Genomic DNA, 17,457 nt, shown 5'->3' on the forward strand with positions numbered 1-17,457 from the left:
GTGTCACCCATATGTGAGGACTACCATCTTGCTTGTCCTGTGAGAATGTTAAGAACAATCTAAAAACGAAAGCAGTGTTGCTTACCTGTAACAGGTGTTCTCCCAGAACAGCAGGATGTAGTCCTCACATGTGGGTGACGTCACTGGACGGAGCCCATTCATGGAAAACTTTTCTGACAAAGATTCTAGAACCTTTGACTGGCACACTAAGCATCCCAGCATGCCATGATCCCTCGAGCCACAGGGGTCTCCCTTCAGTCTCATTTGTAGAAAAGATGTGAGCAAAAAATAAAATAAAACTTTTCAGACCCAACTCCGTGGGGTGGCAGGTGGGTTTCGTGAGGACTAAATCCTGCTGTCCTGGTAGAACACCTGTTACAGTTAAGCAACTCTGCTTTCTCCCAGGACAAGCAGGATGGTAGTCCTCACATATGGGTGATTAGCAAGCTACAGGCTGACTCATATTTGTTTGGACCAACAGTGTACAACTTATGCAACAGGCACAACTGGCATACTGTTGGGAAAAATGAGGCAGCCTGAAATCTCAGCAGATTGGATGTGGAAGGAGTTGGGATTATACTGGAAATAAGTTCTTCAAGATGGATTGGCCAAAGGCAGAGTCTTGGCGTCCTTCCTTGTCCAGGCAGTAATGTGCTGCAAATGTGTGAAGAGAGCTCCATGTTGCAGCTTTGTATATGTCAGCAATCGGTACTGAACGATAGTGTGCTACTGAGGTTGCCATGGCTCTTACTGAGTGCGCCTTCACTCGGCCCTGGAGAGGAAGGCCTGCTTTTTCTTAGCTGAATTCGATACAGTCTGCTAGCCAGTTGGAGAGAGTTTATTTGCCCACTGCAACTCGTAGTCTGTTTTTGTCAAAAGAAACAAAGAGTTGGGTGGATTTCCTATGGACTGCAGTGCGGTCTAAGTAAAATGCAAGTGTACATTTACAGTCCAAGGTGTGTAAAACTCTTGCGCCCTGGTGAGAGTGAGGCCTTGGGAAAAAGGTGGGCAAGACTATAGACTGATTCAAGTGGACATCAGTAACCACCTTGGGAAGGAATTTAGGGTGAGTACGGAGGACCACTCGGTCATATGGGAACCTGGTATAGGGTGAGTATGTGACAAGTGCTTGTAACTCACTAATCTTTCATGCAGATGTAATGGCTATTAGGAAGAGGACTTTCCATGTAAGAAATTTAACATCGCAGGAGTGCAAAAGCTCAAATGGAGAGCACATGAGCCTTTTAAGTACTACATTCAGGTCCCACTCGGTGACTGGTGGGTGTAGAGGGGGCTTAAGTTGTAATATGAACCTACTCACAAGGAGTTGCGCTGTTACCGGGGCATCCCCAACTCCTTTGTGGTACGCTGAGATGGCACTCAGGTGTACCCTTCACCGAAGAAGTCTGGAGACGAGATTCTGAAAGGTGCCAGACATAGTCTAATAGAGATGGCAGGAAAAGGGCAGGAAAAGGGATCGATACCTTTTTGCGTGCACCACATGGTGAACCTTTTCCACTTAGAACGATAGGATTTTCGTGTGGAAGGCTTTCGTGAGGCTACAAGCACTTGAGAGACATCAGTTGAAAGGTTGAGCAGTTGTAGGATCAAGCTTTAAACATCCAGGCTGTGAGGGATAGTCTCTGAAGGTTTGGATGGCGTAACATGCCTTGGTTCTGAGTTATGAGTGGGCGTTGTGCCCAGGTGAATGGTTCTCTGATCGAGAGGTCGAGAAGCATGGGAAACCACACTTGTCGAGGTCAATATGGGGCTATGAGTATCACTGACCCTTTGTCCTGTCGTATTTTCACAACAGTTTTGGCTATCAGCGGTATCGGGGGATACGCATATAGGAGGCCTGTGTTCCAAGGGCGAGCAAAGGCGACCATGGTTAACTTGTTTTGTTGCCTGTGTAGGGAGCAAAATCTGTCCACTTTGTGATTCAGTTCAGATGCAAAGAGGTCTATTGTTGGTTGACCCCAGTGTAGGAAGATTCTGGTCGTTACCACAGGATCCAGAGACTACTCGTGGGGATGGAACTGTCGGCTGAGGCAATCTGCTACTACGTTCTGCATACCTGCGAGATAAGTGGCCCATAGAAACATGGAGTGTGCAAGGGCCCAGTCCCAGATCTGTGCGGCTTCTTGGCAGAGGAGATAAGAGCCTGTGCTGCCCTGCTTGTTCAAGTACCACATTGCAACTGTGTTGTCTGTTTGTATGAGAATAGTCTTGTATGAAAGGTAGACCTTGAACGCATAGAGAGCATAATGTATAGGTTGAAGCTCTAGGAAGTTGATCTGAAATGTTGCTTCGAGTTGTGTCCAAGTACCTTGAGTTTGCAGATCGTTCACATGAGCTCCCCAACCCAAAGTGGATGCGTCTGTGGTCAAAGTTATTTGTGGAAGTGGTTGCTGAAAAGGCAGACCTGTTAGCAAGTTGTCTTTGTTCGTCCACCAGAGAAGCGATAAACATAACTGGTGGGTTTACTTGGATCTGGGATGAGAGCGGTTGAGTGGTTTGGAGTCACTGAGTTTTCAAAGTCCATTGAGTTATTCTCATGGCCAGCCTGGCCATAGGAGTGGAAGCCATGTGGCCCAGTATCGTTAAAAATTGATGGGCTGAGGCTGTTTTCTTCGTGCGCAGACATACGGCTAGTCTGGAGAGTGTGTCTGCACGGTCGCTGGGCAGGAAGGCCTTCGCTACTGTGGTGTCCAAATCTGCTCCGATGAACATCAGGAGATGAGATGGAGTCAGGTGGTATTTGTGGTAGTTCATAAGAAATCCCAAGAAGTGCAGTACAATGATAGTGAGCTTGGGAGTGTCGAGAGCTCCTTGCTTGGATTGGCTCTTGAGCCAGTCGTCCAGGTAAGGAAAGGCGTGTATTTGTTTCTTGCGTAGGTGGGCCGCAGCCACTGCCAGGCACTTTGTAAATACATGGGGAGCAGAGGCACGTCCGAAGGGCAGAACCCGGTATTGAAAGTGTCGATGTCCCACTAGGAAGCACAAGTATTTGCGGAGGTGTGGGAAAATGGAAAAGTGAGTGTAAGCGTCTTGAAGATCCAGATAACAGAGCCAATCTCCGTTTTGCAGAAGTGGAAGCATGGTGCCCAGGGACACCATCCTGAATTTTTCTCTTCATAGAAATTTGCTGAGATTGCGGAGGTCTAAGATGGGGTGGAGGCTGCCTGATTTCTTTGGAATGAGAAAGTAGCAGGAGTAGAACCCTCTGCCCTGCTGTGCTCGGGGAACAGGTTCCATGGCCCTGGCGCCCAGAAGGGTGCACAGCTCTGATTCTAGAAGAATTGTGTGATCTTTTTGCATCCACAGTGGATTGGGCGGTGAATCCGGGGGTAACGTGAGGAACGTTAGACGGTACCCATGGATTATGATGGATATAAACCATTGGTCTGTAGTAATGTTGAGCCAATTGGTTATGAAATGATGAATTCGACCTCCTACTGGTAAATCTGGTTCTGGATTTATGGAGCGGCTGCTGTTCTCTGGAAAGGTTTCAAAATCCAGATGCTTGGCCTGTTTGTGGAGGTGGCTGAGACCTGGGTGTTTTGGGCTGTCGAGGATGTGCTCTCTGAGACGGCCTAGCTGTCCGTGCGCGGGATGAAGGTGGGTAATATCTGCATGGGCGATAAAATGTTTTTTTAGGGTCCCTCTTGGTGAATTTTCTCACAGAAGGGGCCTCGGTAGTCACTGTTGATAATTGATGCAGGGTTTCATTGTGGTCTTCCAATTGGGCCACTACGCCTTGTATCTTGTCACTGAATAGATTGTCACCGGTGCGTGGTAAATTGGCAAGTCTGTCTTGGATTTCAGGTCTCAAGTCAGATGCTTTCAGCCAGGCCCACCCTCCTGGCACTGATACCTGTTGCTGACATTCGAGAAGCTGTCTCAAAGAAGTCATAAGCAGCATGAACTTCATGTTTATCCGCCTCTAGACCTTTATGTAATATGGCATTAAGGCTGTCTTGCTGTTCTTGAGGAAGTGTGTCAGCTACTTCTTGAACCTGTTTCCATAGATTTCTTTGGTATTGTGTCATGGACAGTTGGTATGCAGCTATTCGTGACACTAGCATAGAACCGTCAAACATTTTGCGGCCTAATACGTCCAGGAATTTTTTATCTTTACCAGGAGGTGTGGAAGAGCGTGGTTGAAGTCTTCTGGATTTCTTTTGTGTAGATTCAACTACCACTGACTGATGGGGCAGTTGTGGGGTTTGGAATCCAGAGATGTGTTGGACCAGATAAGCTGCATCTGTTCTTTTATTCACTGGTTGAACAGTACAAGGATGTTCCCAGAGACGATGCTGTAGATCTACCAATAGCTCGTGTACTGGGATGGCCACAACTTCCTTTGGAGCATCAACAAATTGAAGAACGTCCAATGTTTTGTGCCTTGTGTCCTCCTCTGTAATAAGATCAAAGGGAATTGCCTCTGACATTTCCCTAATAAAACTGGCAAAGGAGAGTTCTTCTGGGGGAGATTTTCTCCTTTCCTCCGGAGGAGATAATTCCAACAAAATATCCTCCGTGGATGTGTCTGTGTCTACATCTTCCCAAGTGTCAGAAAAGGTCTGTAGTTGAGATCCTGAAGGATGGAAGAAGGCTGGTATTGTAGGACGTATTGGCACCGATGGATCTTTCGATGGTCTCGAACGATGGCGCGGTGGCACCGATGGAGGTTTCGAAGGCACCGGAGGCATCGATGGAAGATGTGGTCCTCTCGGTCCCGAGAGCCCTGATGGAGTCCTCTGCCCTGCCTGATTGAAACACCGAGGCACCACTAACCTGGATTAATTCTCTTTCCCTCTCTCCCTCTCAACAGACGCTGGTTCTTTTTTTCTTCTCTCCTTCTCCACAGGCGCGGACACCCGAGGCCCCCAGAAGTGTGACCCACACCCCTCCCCCTTGGCCGATGCTGCTGTCGTCACTGACGTCGGGGAAAGCGCGCCAAGACGAGGGGATTTAAAACGGAGCCGGACCTGGAGGCGCCGTGCGCCGGCGTCGTCCACTGAAGGGGCGCAACAAAGGGGCAGGCCCCTTTGTATGCCCCTTCGTACACCCCCGAGAAACCCCACAGCAAAGAACGAACTAACAACAATATCCAGAGCGGACAACACTAATCATGGATAACGAAAAAACTGTACAAGGATTTCAATCTATCAAAACCTGCCTAAACAAATGTAAATATGGAAATAACTACTCACATAAACACAGAAATAGATACATAACAAATGAAACTAAGAAAACTTAATCTACAAACATCATACAAATAAGAAAGGCCAAAATAACAAATAACGCCATCACAAATAATTTATTAATGATAACCTTCCTACTAGTAAACGCACAATCACTAAGAAATTCCCTATAATTACGGACCTATTATATGACACAAAACCAAGCTTCATAGCAGTTACTGAATAATGGTTAAAAAAATCAGACACCGTTTTAAAAAATCAAATAGCACATAAAAACTATGACGTCTTCTCAATCCCCAGAATAAATAAAAGGGGGGGGGGGGGGGACGACACTGCTCCTAATAATTGAAAAGAGATTTAAATGTAAACTAATCCTGACAATACCTCCAAAAAACCATGAAGTCGCTCTTTTTGAAACTAACACCATACAAATTTGCTTTATATACTGCCCCCTACACTACTACAATTAAACATCTCCCCACTAATTGAATTCCTAACAACACACTTAAACACCTCTAAACCCACAATTGTACTAGGTGATTTCAACCTACACATGGATACGCACCCCGATCTAACACCTGTCAAACACTAATAGATATCATGACGGCACTAGGATTCATCCTAACTACTGACAAACCCACCCACAAGGCAGGACATTCTCTAGAACACATTAAAACAACAAGGTAACACATTAAAACAACAAGGTACCCAACAAGGTAACCAATAACTTTGCCATGTTGGCAGGCTTCTTTATTCTCTGTTAACCACTGTCACCGCTTCACTATTCCAAGTTATATCTCGTCCCTGTTTTATTGTAACTGCTATGTTTTTCTTTTTTGCACCTGTTAATGTTATTATTCTTCTCTGTTGTCACACCCTGTTAATTGTAAACCGGCATGATGCGATCCCCTTCGCGAATGCCGGTATAGAAAAAACTCAAATAAATAAATAAAATTAAATAAATAAATAAATAAATAAATACAACGGAATATACACCGATCCTGTGGTCAGACCACTTCCTAATAGAATCCTCTATCAAACATACTGAACAACAAGTGACACAAAAAAGAGAACCCAATGAATTTAAATATCGCCCACCTTATAACAGACACCCTGAAAGACAAATTAGAAGAAAAAATAGCTGAAATAGATTGCACCAACTGCGACTCGGCTACGACAGCATAGATGCAAACAACCAAAATCTTAGCTAATGAGATAAACCCAATAAAACATATTAACATCAAGGAACCCAAAGAAACAAACCCTTGGCATAATGAAAAGGTAAAGGTAGTTAAAAGAAATCTGAGGAAAAAAGAAAAGGAATGGAAAAAAAAAATAAAACTGAAAACTTGACTAAATACAGGAAACAACTAGCCTACAATAAACAAATTATTCTCAACGCAAAGAAAAATTACTACAGCAATAAAATAGAGAAATTCACAAACAACCCAAGAACCTTGTTTACCATAGTAAAAAATCTCAAAAATGATAAATCTGACTCTTCACAAAATCTACCAGTAAATAGATGTAATGAAATAGCTACATTTTTCAATGACAAAATTACAAACCTAAAAACAAAGATTCCAAAAATAACTAAACAAAAAATCAAAATGCAAAAAAGAGACATTAAACAATGGGAGACATTCAATGAAATATCTGAAATAGAAGTTGAATTGATACAAAAAAAACCTAAACCCCGCTCCACGTGCATATGACAATACCAATCATAGACATAAAAAAATTAGCCAACACAGTCTCTCCAACTTTAACAAAAATCATTAATCTATCCTTAAAAGAAGGGAACATGCCAGATTCACTAAAAGGAGCAATAGTAAAACCAATTTTAAAGAAAAAGAACAGCGATTCACTCATCCTGAGCAATTATAGACCAGTATCAAACCTACCTCTAATTGCAAAATTAATAGAAAAAAAACATACAAAATCAATTAGCAGAACACCTAGAGAGCAATAATATCCTGTACCCATTACAACACGGCTTTCGCAAGAATTTTAGCACTGAAACACTACTGCTTGCGTTAACAGATAACATCATGAGAGGGTTTGACAGCGGGAAACATTACATTTTAGTGATGCTAGACCTATCAGCGGCATTCGATACTGTAAATCATGACATACTATTAAATAATTAGAAGAAATAGGATTAAGCAACAAAACAATCAAATGGTTCAAATCATACCTAAATAACAGATACTTCCAAGTACAAATCAAAGACGTAATGTCAGAGAAAATAAACCTTCAAACAGGAGTTCCGCAGGGATCAGCCCTATCTGCCACACTATTCAACATATACATGCTGCCGTTATGTCACCTGCTAGCTGGTTTGGGCATCTCACACTACATATACACTGATGATATTCAATTAATACTTCCAATTGATGACAATTGAGAAAACATTAAACATAGCCAACATGTATCTAGATATAATAAAACAGCTTCTGGACCAAATGGAACTAGTTATTAATATAGAGAAAACAGAATTCCTACATCTAGAAAGAAAAAACATAACGATCATTCAAAACCCAATCACACTCAATAACAACCAAAAAATACAACTAGCTGAGAAAGTACGAAACCTTGGAGTAATAATCGATACGGAACTCAGTATGAAGCAACATCTCTCTAAAAGTAAGGGAAGGATACGTCAAACTTATGACTCTTAGAAGACTAAAACCACTACTAATGCTAACAGACTACCAATCAGTATTATAAGCTTTAATTTTTGCTAGCACTGACTACTGTAATGCCCTTCTACTGGGCCTACCATACACAATGATAAGACCACTACAGGTATTACAAACACAGCTGCAAGAATTCTAACTGGTAAACGTAATAGAGACCATATCACCGATACCCTAATTGAACTAAACTGGCTATCCATTGAGCAAAGAATACAATACAAGACTATGTACCATACATAAATTAATACATGACAAAAAGGCAGAATGGCTGAACATGGCCCTTCGTGTACACGTCCCTAACAGAAACCTGAGATCAGCAAACAAAGCACTCCTAACTATTCCCTCAGTAAAAACAGCTAGACTAACTCAAGTAAGAGATAGGGCCCTATCCCTAGCTGGACCTATAATATGGAACACCATGCCTTTAGAAATCAGATTGCAAAGAGACATCAAAACTTTCAGAAAAAGTCTAAAAACATGGCTATTTAAGCAGGCATACCACAAAGAGAATGGAGAGTAGAATCCAGGGAAATATAGGATGCGGCCAGTAGAACTCCCACACACACACACCATCTTACTCAAATTGTGTATATTTTATTTTTACTTTTTATTTTTATTTCAACAACAAAGGACTAGATTTAAGTATTAGTTTATCTTATAGCTGATATAGATAGAATTGGACGATTTATCTCACCCACCAATTAATATTTAATATGAAACTATGTTACAGTATTTTGATGGCACCTGTTTAATTGATTTAATTTAAGACATTTAAGCAACATGATGTTATGTGCCTTATTGTGAACCGTTGTGACGGCATCTAGCTTAACGACAGTATAGAAAAGATTTTTAAATAAATAAATAAATGGACCAGGCATCGGTGAAATGGGACTGGAATCTAAGTCCTTATCGTCTGAAGAGCCGGGAATGGGAATCGGGGCCTTCAGAGGCTGCACGGGTTGCTTTGGCATCAATGGCGCGGGTTGCGTTGGAAGGGCACCGATGAGTGTATCGAGTCTGGTTAGCAATGGTGCAAATATCGATGGCTCTGGTGTCGGTGCCGGTATGGGGGCCAGCACTGGTGGTTGTAGGTCTCGGAGACCATTGAGCACTGCTTGGTGGATAAAACCGTCCAGTTCCTCCCTGAAAGCTGGTGTAGACATCGCAGCTATAGGGGGTGGCAGGCTAGGCGTTACTGGCACCACAGCAGGAACCTGTGAGGGCTCAGTACCTGGCACCGATGTCGGTGGGGATCGCCTTGGTTGCTCGGGTGCGATATGGTGTGGTAATCGGCACTGGTGTAGACTTCTGTTGGTGCTGGTGTCGATGCTTCCCTCTGTGCTCGGCCCAGTCTTTACCCAGTGCCGAGACAGATAATGTCGATACCTTTGACGGAGTTGGTGACAGACGGTCACCACTGCCCTGGTACTCCTGGCAAGGTTTTATGACCAATTCTTTTGATGCTCCTGCCGGTGACGATTGGGTGGACATCAATGGAGTCAGTTTAATTTTAAACAGGGTTTCCATCTTGTCGAGGTGAGCCCGCCTACCCTTCGGAGTCATCTGGGCACAACCTGGGCAAGTAGAGACGTCCTGTGAGGAGCAGAGGCACAGCACACAGACATCATGTGGGTCGGTAATAGACATGGTTCGGGGGCATTCCGGACATTTTCGGAAACCTGTTGCCATAATGGCAGAGGTTGAGGCCCAAAAACCGTCGACAGCCTGTGGACACCGGAAAAAAACGGTGGGAGTGGCACCGACCGGGAATAGTGATTTTACTCACCGAACAATGGAAAAATAAATCCCGATGGAAGACCCCTAATGAGGGAATTTTTTTCTGAAGTAAATTTCAGGATTTTTCTGTGAGGAAGTTTGTGTGAGAATTCTCACAGAGCTCCTAACTGCGAGGCAAACTGCAGCGCGGAAAAAAAAGAGACTGAAGGGAAACCCCTGTGGCTCGAGGGATCATGGCATGCTGGGCATACTCAGTGTGCCAGTCAAAAGTTCTAGAAACGTTGACAGAAAAGTTTTCCGTGATAGGGCTCCGTCCAGTGACATCGCCCACATGTGAGGACTACCATTCTGCTTGTCCTGGGAGAATGGGGAATAAAAAAGAAAATATACTGTTTCTGTATTGAGCTATGGTTTGACTGCACTTTGAGTACTGTGTACAGCTCTGGTCAACCCATCTAAAAACAACAGACATAGCAAAACTAGAAAAGGTGCAGAAGGGAGCAATAAAAATAATAAAAGAGATGGAAGGGCTCATTAACATGGAAAAGAGACAACAGAGGGGACATGACAAATTTATAAAATCATACAATTATAAAGGATGGTTATATAGTCTTTCAAAACATACTAAAACAAGGAGTTACCATGAAACTAACAATCAGCTGATTTAAAACAAATCATAGAAAGTACTTTTTCACTCAGCACACAATCAAGCTGTGGAATCTATTGCCAGAGGACATGTCAAGCTTAGTGGGGCTTAAAAGAGATTTGGACAAGTTCCTGGAGGAAAAGTCCATAGCATACTATTCGTCAGGTAGACTAAAGAAAGCTGTTGCCAGACCTGGAAGTGATTAACAGGAAACATCTACTTTATGAGATATATCAGGTATTTTTGACTTGGAGTGGCCATTGTCGGAAAAAGGATGCTGGACTTTGGTCTGTTCTCAGCATGTCATTTCTTATGTGCTGTCAGCCAGCAAAGAAAATAATGGAGGTCACAAAGGAGACAATGGGGAAAGAAACAGGGAAAGTGAAAGAATGAGAACTAAAGAAATGAAGGGTGAGAGATGGGAGACAGAGAAGAGGGAAAGAACTAAAGTGTTGGTAATGAAGTGAGAAAGAGATAAATGAAGAATAAAGATAGAGAAAAAACAGATTAAAGAAAAATATGAGAGACAGGTGAGGGAGAGATAGATCAGTGTTTCCCAACCTTTTCAAGCTTAAGGCATGCCTACATTAACAAAAATGTTGAGACACACCAGCCTCCTAAGAGCAAGCAGCAGAGAGAACTCATACAGTCAAAGAAGTGCTAGGGAAGCACTGAAAGCCACACCAATCTCTCGTCCACATTTTAAAACAAAGGGAGAGGGATCAAAAACTAGTCAGAATAGGTCAGTTCCCTCTACCTAAAGTGCAGGAGAAGGGAGAGACCTATATGTTGCAGGCAGCTGGATCAGGTAATTACCTTGGCTGCTACATGTAGTTGCCAGAGCTCCTTCACTGCTGCTGCACCCAACACTCAGAGTGAGTTACATCTAGTGCTCAGAACATACTCTTTCCTATCTCATTTAGTCTGGGAATAAGACAAGGCTGGAATGACTCAAAGGAGGAAGCTCAGGATGGTGAAGATGAGGAGGTCCTATGTATGCTGCACAAAGCAGGAACCAGCTATCTATGATCTATATACTGCCCATTGATTAGCACATTCCATTGCTCATGCTGTAGCTAGGAAGAAGAGACATGCATGATTACACATTTTTTCAGAAAGGAGCTTCTACATGTTTAAGAGCCACTACTGATGACTCTTGTTGCTGTGAGATGCTGAGAGCACAGTCCATGTGCTGGTCTGGACCTGAGCATCAGGCATTGGTGACTTTTCCATGGCACACTAGATCAGGTCTGAGGCACACTAACACACTGGTTGGGAAACCCACTGGTTGGGAAACACACTGGTTGGGAAACCCAAGATTTTGCCAGTCAGGAAAAATAAATTATTATTAAATTTCCTTCTTTGGCAGCCTCCCCCTCTCTCCCATACAGCTTCTCCCCCCTTCTTTCTGTCTGTCCCTTTAGTTTTCAGAGCTTCCTACTCTACATTTCTCTTCACAGTTACTCAACTTTCCTTAAAGCAGTGGTGTTTTCAACCTTTCATGACTACTGTGTCATGTGTCATGTCTACTGTGTCATGTGTCATGACTAATGAGATAGATGAAGCGAGACCAGCGTAGAAGGTCAGAGAAAATAGAAAGTAAAACTAGAGAATGAACTAGCAGAAAAGAGTGTGTGTGTGTGTGTGTGTGTGTGTGTGTGTGTGTGTGTGTGTGTGTGGTTGGGGGGGAGGGGGACGACCTTAAATAACTATTGAGAAGGAAAAACATTTTATATCCAGTTTACGTATTGGAGTATGACTTTGTAAAGAACTAAATTATTTTATACATTATATGCAATTTATATGTATTTTTTAAATTCTGTGTAAGTATTGGAAAATAGCCAACACTCGTTAGATCTAGTTTCTGCATGTAGTATATATGCCTAACACACACTACATACTATCTCGGGCATATTTCTTTTTAATGTGAGGAGCAGGGAGGTGGATAGGGGAGTGTTCCTGCAAGATTCAGTTTGTGTGTGTATGTTTGTTATTTGGCAATTAAAAATTAATTGAAACAGGCCCAAATATCATACTGAAATATAAACATAATGGGTTGATTTTAAAAACATACGCGCGCGCGAACAAAAGTACACCAGATTTTATAAGATACACGCGTAGCCGCGCGTATCTTATAAAATCCGGGGTCGGCGTGCGCAAGGGGGTGCACATTTGTGCAACTTGCGCACACCGAGCCCTGCGCGCGCTGCCCGTTCCCTCCGAGGCCACTCTGAAATCGAAGCGGCCTTGGAGGGAACTTTCTTTCTACCCCCCTCACATTCCCTTCCCTTCCCCTACCTAACCCACCTCCCCCCGCGGCCCTATCTAGACCCCCCCCCCCTTATCGGAAACGTTACTACTGCCTCTGGACAGTAGTAACTTACGTGCGCCGGTGCAGCAGGCCCTGACAAAGGCCGCTGTGTCGGGGCACTTAGCCATGCCCCCGGACCGCCCACACACCCCTGATCCCAAACCGCGCCCCCTGGCCATGCCCCCAACCGCCCCTTTTTGCAAGCCTCAGGGCTTAGGCTCGGCGCGCGCAGGGGGGGTTTGGGGTAGGTTTTAGGGGGGTACGCGCGTATCTTACGCGCTTACCCCTTTGAAAATCTACCCCAGTATTTTCTGTTAATTTTGATTGTTTGCAACCTTGGGGGTAACACAGTATTCTCAAACTTTTGAAAGGAGCACAGTAGTCATGAAAGGTTGAAAACACCACTGCTTTAAGGAAAGTTGAGTAACTGTGAAGAGAAATGTAGAGTAGGAAGCTCTGAAAACTAAAGGGACAGACAGAAAGAAGGGGGAGAAGCTGTATGGGAGAGAGGGAGGCTGCCAAAGAAGGAAATTTAATAATAATTTATTTTTCCTGACTGGCAAAATCTTGGGTGTATTTTTCATGCCCTGAATATTTTCAAAACTTCCATTTCAATACGTTTTCATAATTAATTTATAATACTCACCCTTTGCCCCAGCTGGCAAGAGCTTCCAAAGTCAACAATCTTGATCGCACTGCGTTTAGGATTACAGAGTAGAATGTTCTCTGGCTTGAGGTCACAGTGAATGATACTAAGTTCAGGGGTTGCAAGGAAAAGTAATGCAGTACACATCTGCTGTGCAAACTTTCTAGTCAGGTTGAGTGAGACACCTCGGAAATTGGTGTTACGCAACAAATCGTAGAGGTTGTAGGACAGCATTTCAAACACTAAACAGAGATGGTTTCGGAACATAAAGTGTCGCTTCAAATGCACTAAAAAAAATGGAAAACAAAATTAGACCTGTGAAAAGCACATTTAACTAGATTAATAGTGAATATGGTAAATTAATACATTAAAACATCATAAGAAATAAAGGCCGCGCATTAGTTAAAGGGTAACTACTTGCAATCATTGCTTTCTAAAGACTGCATTCTAACAGTCACACTGAGAGGTCATATGACTTTTCATACACAGTATCGGAGAAGCTCCTTAAAGTTTAGGTACTACTCAGTGAGCTAGAGCTAATGGAACCAACTGCGCAGCTTTTTTTCTCATAGCAGTAAAAGGGAGTATGGACAACAGTCAAAAAAGGAGGTTGCACGACTTCATTGGAATGCTATTTTTGGGGAACGACAATTACAGGTAAGTAATCATCTCATCTTCAAAGACAGGCATCCCTAATAGGGTCATAATGATGAATTTAACTAGTTAAGAGTTACCTGCACATAACATAACCAGATATCAAAATAGCTTCACTTCAAAATTAGCAATGAAAAAAACTAAGCAAGTGGCTAGAAAAAAAGATAAGCGCTATTTCTACTTTTAATGACTAACTGGAGAGCAGGAAATGGAAAATGTGATTTATAGCCATCCAAAGACTCTAAGAGAATAAAGTCATTGATTTGGTCCCTGAGAATGGAAAGGTATTTTCTGAGTGAAGATTAGTGGGAGAATACAATAGAAGACGACAAATCCACCTGAAAAGTTTAACTGATGAAAAAGCAAAATTGCTTACCTTGTAATAGGTGTTATCCCAGGACAGCAGGATGTAGTCCTCACATATGGGTGACTTCACTGACGGAGCCCTATCACGGAAAACTTTCTGTTAAAGTTTCTAGAAACTTTTGACTGGCACACAGAGCCCACTGAGCATGCCCAGCATGCCATGATCCCTCGAGTCACAGGGGTCTCCCTTCAGTCTCGTATGTAACAATAAGCGTTAGCAAAAATAAAATAATAAAATGTATCGGACCCAACTCTGCGGGGTGGCGGGCGGGATTCGTGAGGACTACATCCTTCTGTCCTGGGATAACACCTATTACAAGGTAAGTAATTTTGCTTTATCCCAAGACAAGCAGGATACTAGTCCTCACATATGGGTAATTAGTAATTGAGGCAGCCGAAAATCACAGTCAGTTGGATGTAGAAGGAGTTGGGATTATATTGGAAACAAGTTCTTTAAAACAGATTGTTCGTAAGCTGAATCTTGTCTTCCTTCTTTATCCAAACAGTAATGAGCTGCAAAAGTGTGAAGAGAACTCCATATTGCAGCTTTACATATGTCAAGAATTGGCACTGAACGATAGTGTGCTACTGAGGTTGACATTGCTCTTACTGAATGCCCCATTACTCGTCCTTGGAGAGGAAGGCCTGCTTTGTCATAGCAGAACTCTATACAATCTGCTAGCCAGTTGGATAGAGTTTGTTTGGATCAAAAGAAACAAAGAGTAGATTTCATGTGGACTGCAGTGCGGTCTAAGTAGTATGCTAGCGCACGTTTACAGTCCCAAGGTATGTAAAGCCCTCTCACCTTGGTGAGAATGAGGTCTTGGGAAGAATATGGGCAAAACTATGGATTGGTTCAAATGGAATTCCGTAACTACCTTGGGAAGGAATTTTGGATGTGTACGGAATACCACTCGGTCATGTAGGAATTTCGTATAGGGTGAGTATGTGACAATCCCTTCTAGCAGATGTAATGGCTATTAGGAAGATAGTCTTCCATGTGAGAAATTTAACATTGCAGGAATTCATGGGTTCAGAAGGAGAAGAATGAGCCTTGTTAGCACTAAATTAAGGTCCCATTCTGTGACTGGTGGCCATATTGGTAGTTTAAGGTGAATTAAACCTCTCATAAATCTACTGACAAGAGGTTGCACGGATACTGGTTCATCTCCTATTGTTTGATGGTAAGCTGAGATTGCACTTAAATGTACTCTTATAGACGAGGTCTGGATACCAGAGTTTGAAAGATGCCATAGATAGTCTAGTAAGAATGATGTGGGGCAGGAAAAAGGGTTGATGTCTTTTTGAGTACACCACAAGGTGAATCTTTTCCATTTTGAAGAATAGTTTTTTCTTGTGGAAGGTTTACGTGAAGCTATAAGCACTTGAGAGACATTAGTTGAAAGATTGAGTGGTTGTAAATCAAGCTTTCAATATCCAGGCTGTCAGGGATTGAAGTTTGGGATGACGCAACTTGCCCTGGTCCTGGGTTATGAGATTGGGTGCTGTGCCCAGGCAAATTGGCTCTGTGATCGATAGGTCGAGAAGTATGGGAAACCACATTTGTCGAGGCCAATATGGGGCTTTGAGTATCATGGACCCCTTGTCCTGTTGCAGCTTCACTAGAGTTTTGGTTATTAGCGGTATCGGGGGATACGCGTATTGAAGACCTGGCTTCCAAGGGCGAGCAAAGGCGTCCTTGGCTGGCTGGTGTCTCTGTTTGTGTAGAGAGCAGAATCTGTCCACTATGTGATTCAAGTCTGATGCAAAGAGGTCTATTGTTGGTTGTCCCCAACTCTGAAATATCCTGGTCGCTACTAGGGGATCCAGGGACCATTCGTGAGGTTGGAACTGACGACTGAGGTGATCTGCAACTATGTTGTGAATGCCGGCTAGAAAAGTGGCCCGGAGAAACATGGAATGTGTCAGGGCCCAGTCCCAAATCTGTGCGGCTTCTTGACAAAGGAGATACAAGCCCGTACCTCCCTGTTTGTTCAGGTACCACATGGCGACTGTGTTGTCCATCTGAATCAGAACAGTCTTGTGTGAAAGGCAGTCCTTGAACGCATGTAGAGCATAACATATAGCTCGAAGTTCCAGGAAATTGATTTGAAATGTTGCTTCGAGTGTCGTCCAAGTACCTTGGGTTTGGAGATTGTCTATGTGAGCTCCCCAACCTAAGGTGGCTGCATCTGTAGTTAGAGTTATTTGTGGAACTGGTTGTTGGAAGGGTAGGCCTTTGTGCAAGTTGTCCCTGTTTACCCACCAAAGGAGAGATGAACGTAACTGGTGGGTTATTTGAATTGGAGATGACAGTGGTTGAATTGCTTGTATCCATTGTGATCTCAATGTCCATTGGGATATTCTCATGGCTAATCTGGCCATAGCTGTGACATGAACTGTGGAGGCCATGTGACCTAGTAGAGTTAGAAACTGATGAGCTGTCGCTTGTTTCTGCGAACGTGGCGAGTTTGCTAATAAAGAGAGTGTTTCCGCCTGATCTTCGGGTAGGAAGGCTCTTGATAGTATGGTGTTCAACTCTACTCCAATGAATTGTAGTAGGTGAGACGGGATGAGATGGGACTTTTGGTAATTGATGAGAAAACCCATCGAGTGGAGCAGATTGATTCTTCGTCTGAGAGAAGCCAGAGCTCCTTGTTGAGATTGACTTCTGATGAGCCAGTCGTCCAGGTAGGGGAAAACGTGTACACTTTTCTTGTGTAATTGCGCCGCTACTACTGCTAGGCATTTTGTGAATACTCTGGGTGCTGAGGCAAGTCCAAATGGTAGAACCCTGTATTGGAAATGCTGTTGACCCACCAGGAAACGCAGATACTTGCGATGAGGAGGGAATATTGGAATGTGGGTGTAAGCGTCTTGTAGATCCAGAGAACAGAGCCAGTCTCCTGTCTGAAGAAGGGGAAGCATGGTGCCTAACGAGACCATCCTGAATTTCTCTTTCTGTAGAAATTTGTTGAGATTTCTGAGGTCTAGGATGGGACGTAGGCCTGTTTTCTTTGGAATGAGGAAATAACGGGAGTAGAATCCTCTGCCCTGCTGAGGCCGGGTACCGGTTCCACAGCCCTGGCTCTCAGAAGGGTGGATAATTCTGCTTGCAGAAGAGTGATGTGATTTTTATTTATCCAAAGAGATTTTGAAGGAGAGTCTTTTGGAATTGATAGGAAATT

The 17,457-nt window shown here is 43.4% G+C and overlaps 1 protein-coding gene across 4 annotated transcripts in view; it reads right to left on the reverse strand.

The window, feature by feature from the left end:
* Window positions 1–17,457, reverse strand: part of DYRK1A (dual specificity tyrosine phosphorylation regulated kinase 1A) — a 696,908-nt gene that overhangs the window by 179,208 nt on the left and 500,243 nt on the right. For all 4 annotated transcript variants that reach the window (XM_029603453.1, XM_029603452.1, XM_029603455.1 and 1 more), the window contains one exon: window positions 13,250–13,536. In XM_029603453.1, coding sequence (XP_029459313.1) covers window positions 13,250–13,536 — 287 coding nt within the window. The remainder of the gene's footprint in view (window positions 1–13,249; window positions 13,537–17,457) is intronic.

This window comes from Rhinatrema bivittatum, chromosome 5, assembly GCF_901001135.1.
Source record: "Rhinatrema bivittatum chromosome 5, aRhiBiv1.1, whole genome shotgun sequence".
NCBI classification, from domain to species: Eukaryota; Metazoa; Chordata; class Amphibia; order Gymnophiona; family Rhinatrematidae; genus Rhinatrema; species Rhinatrema bivittatum.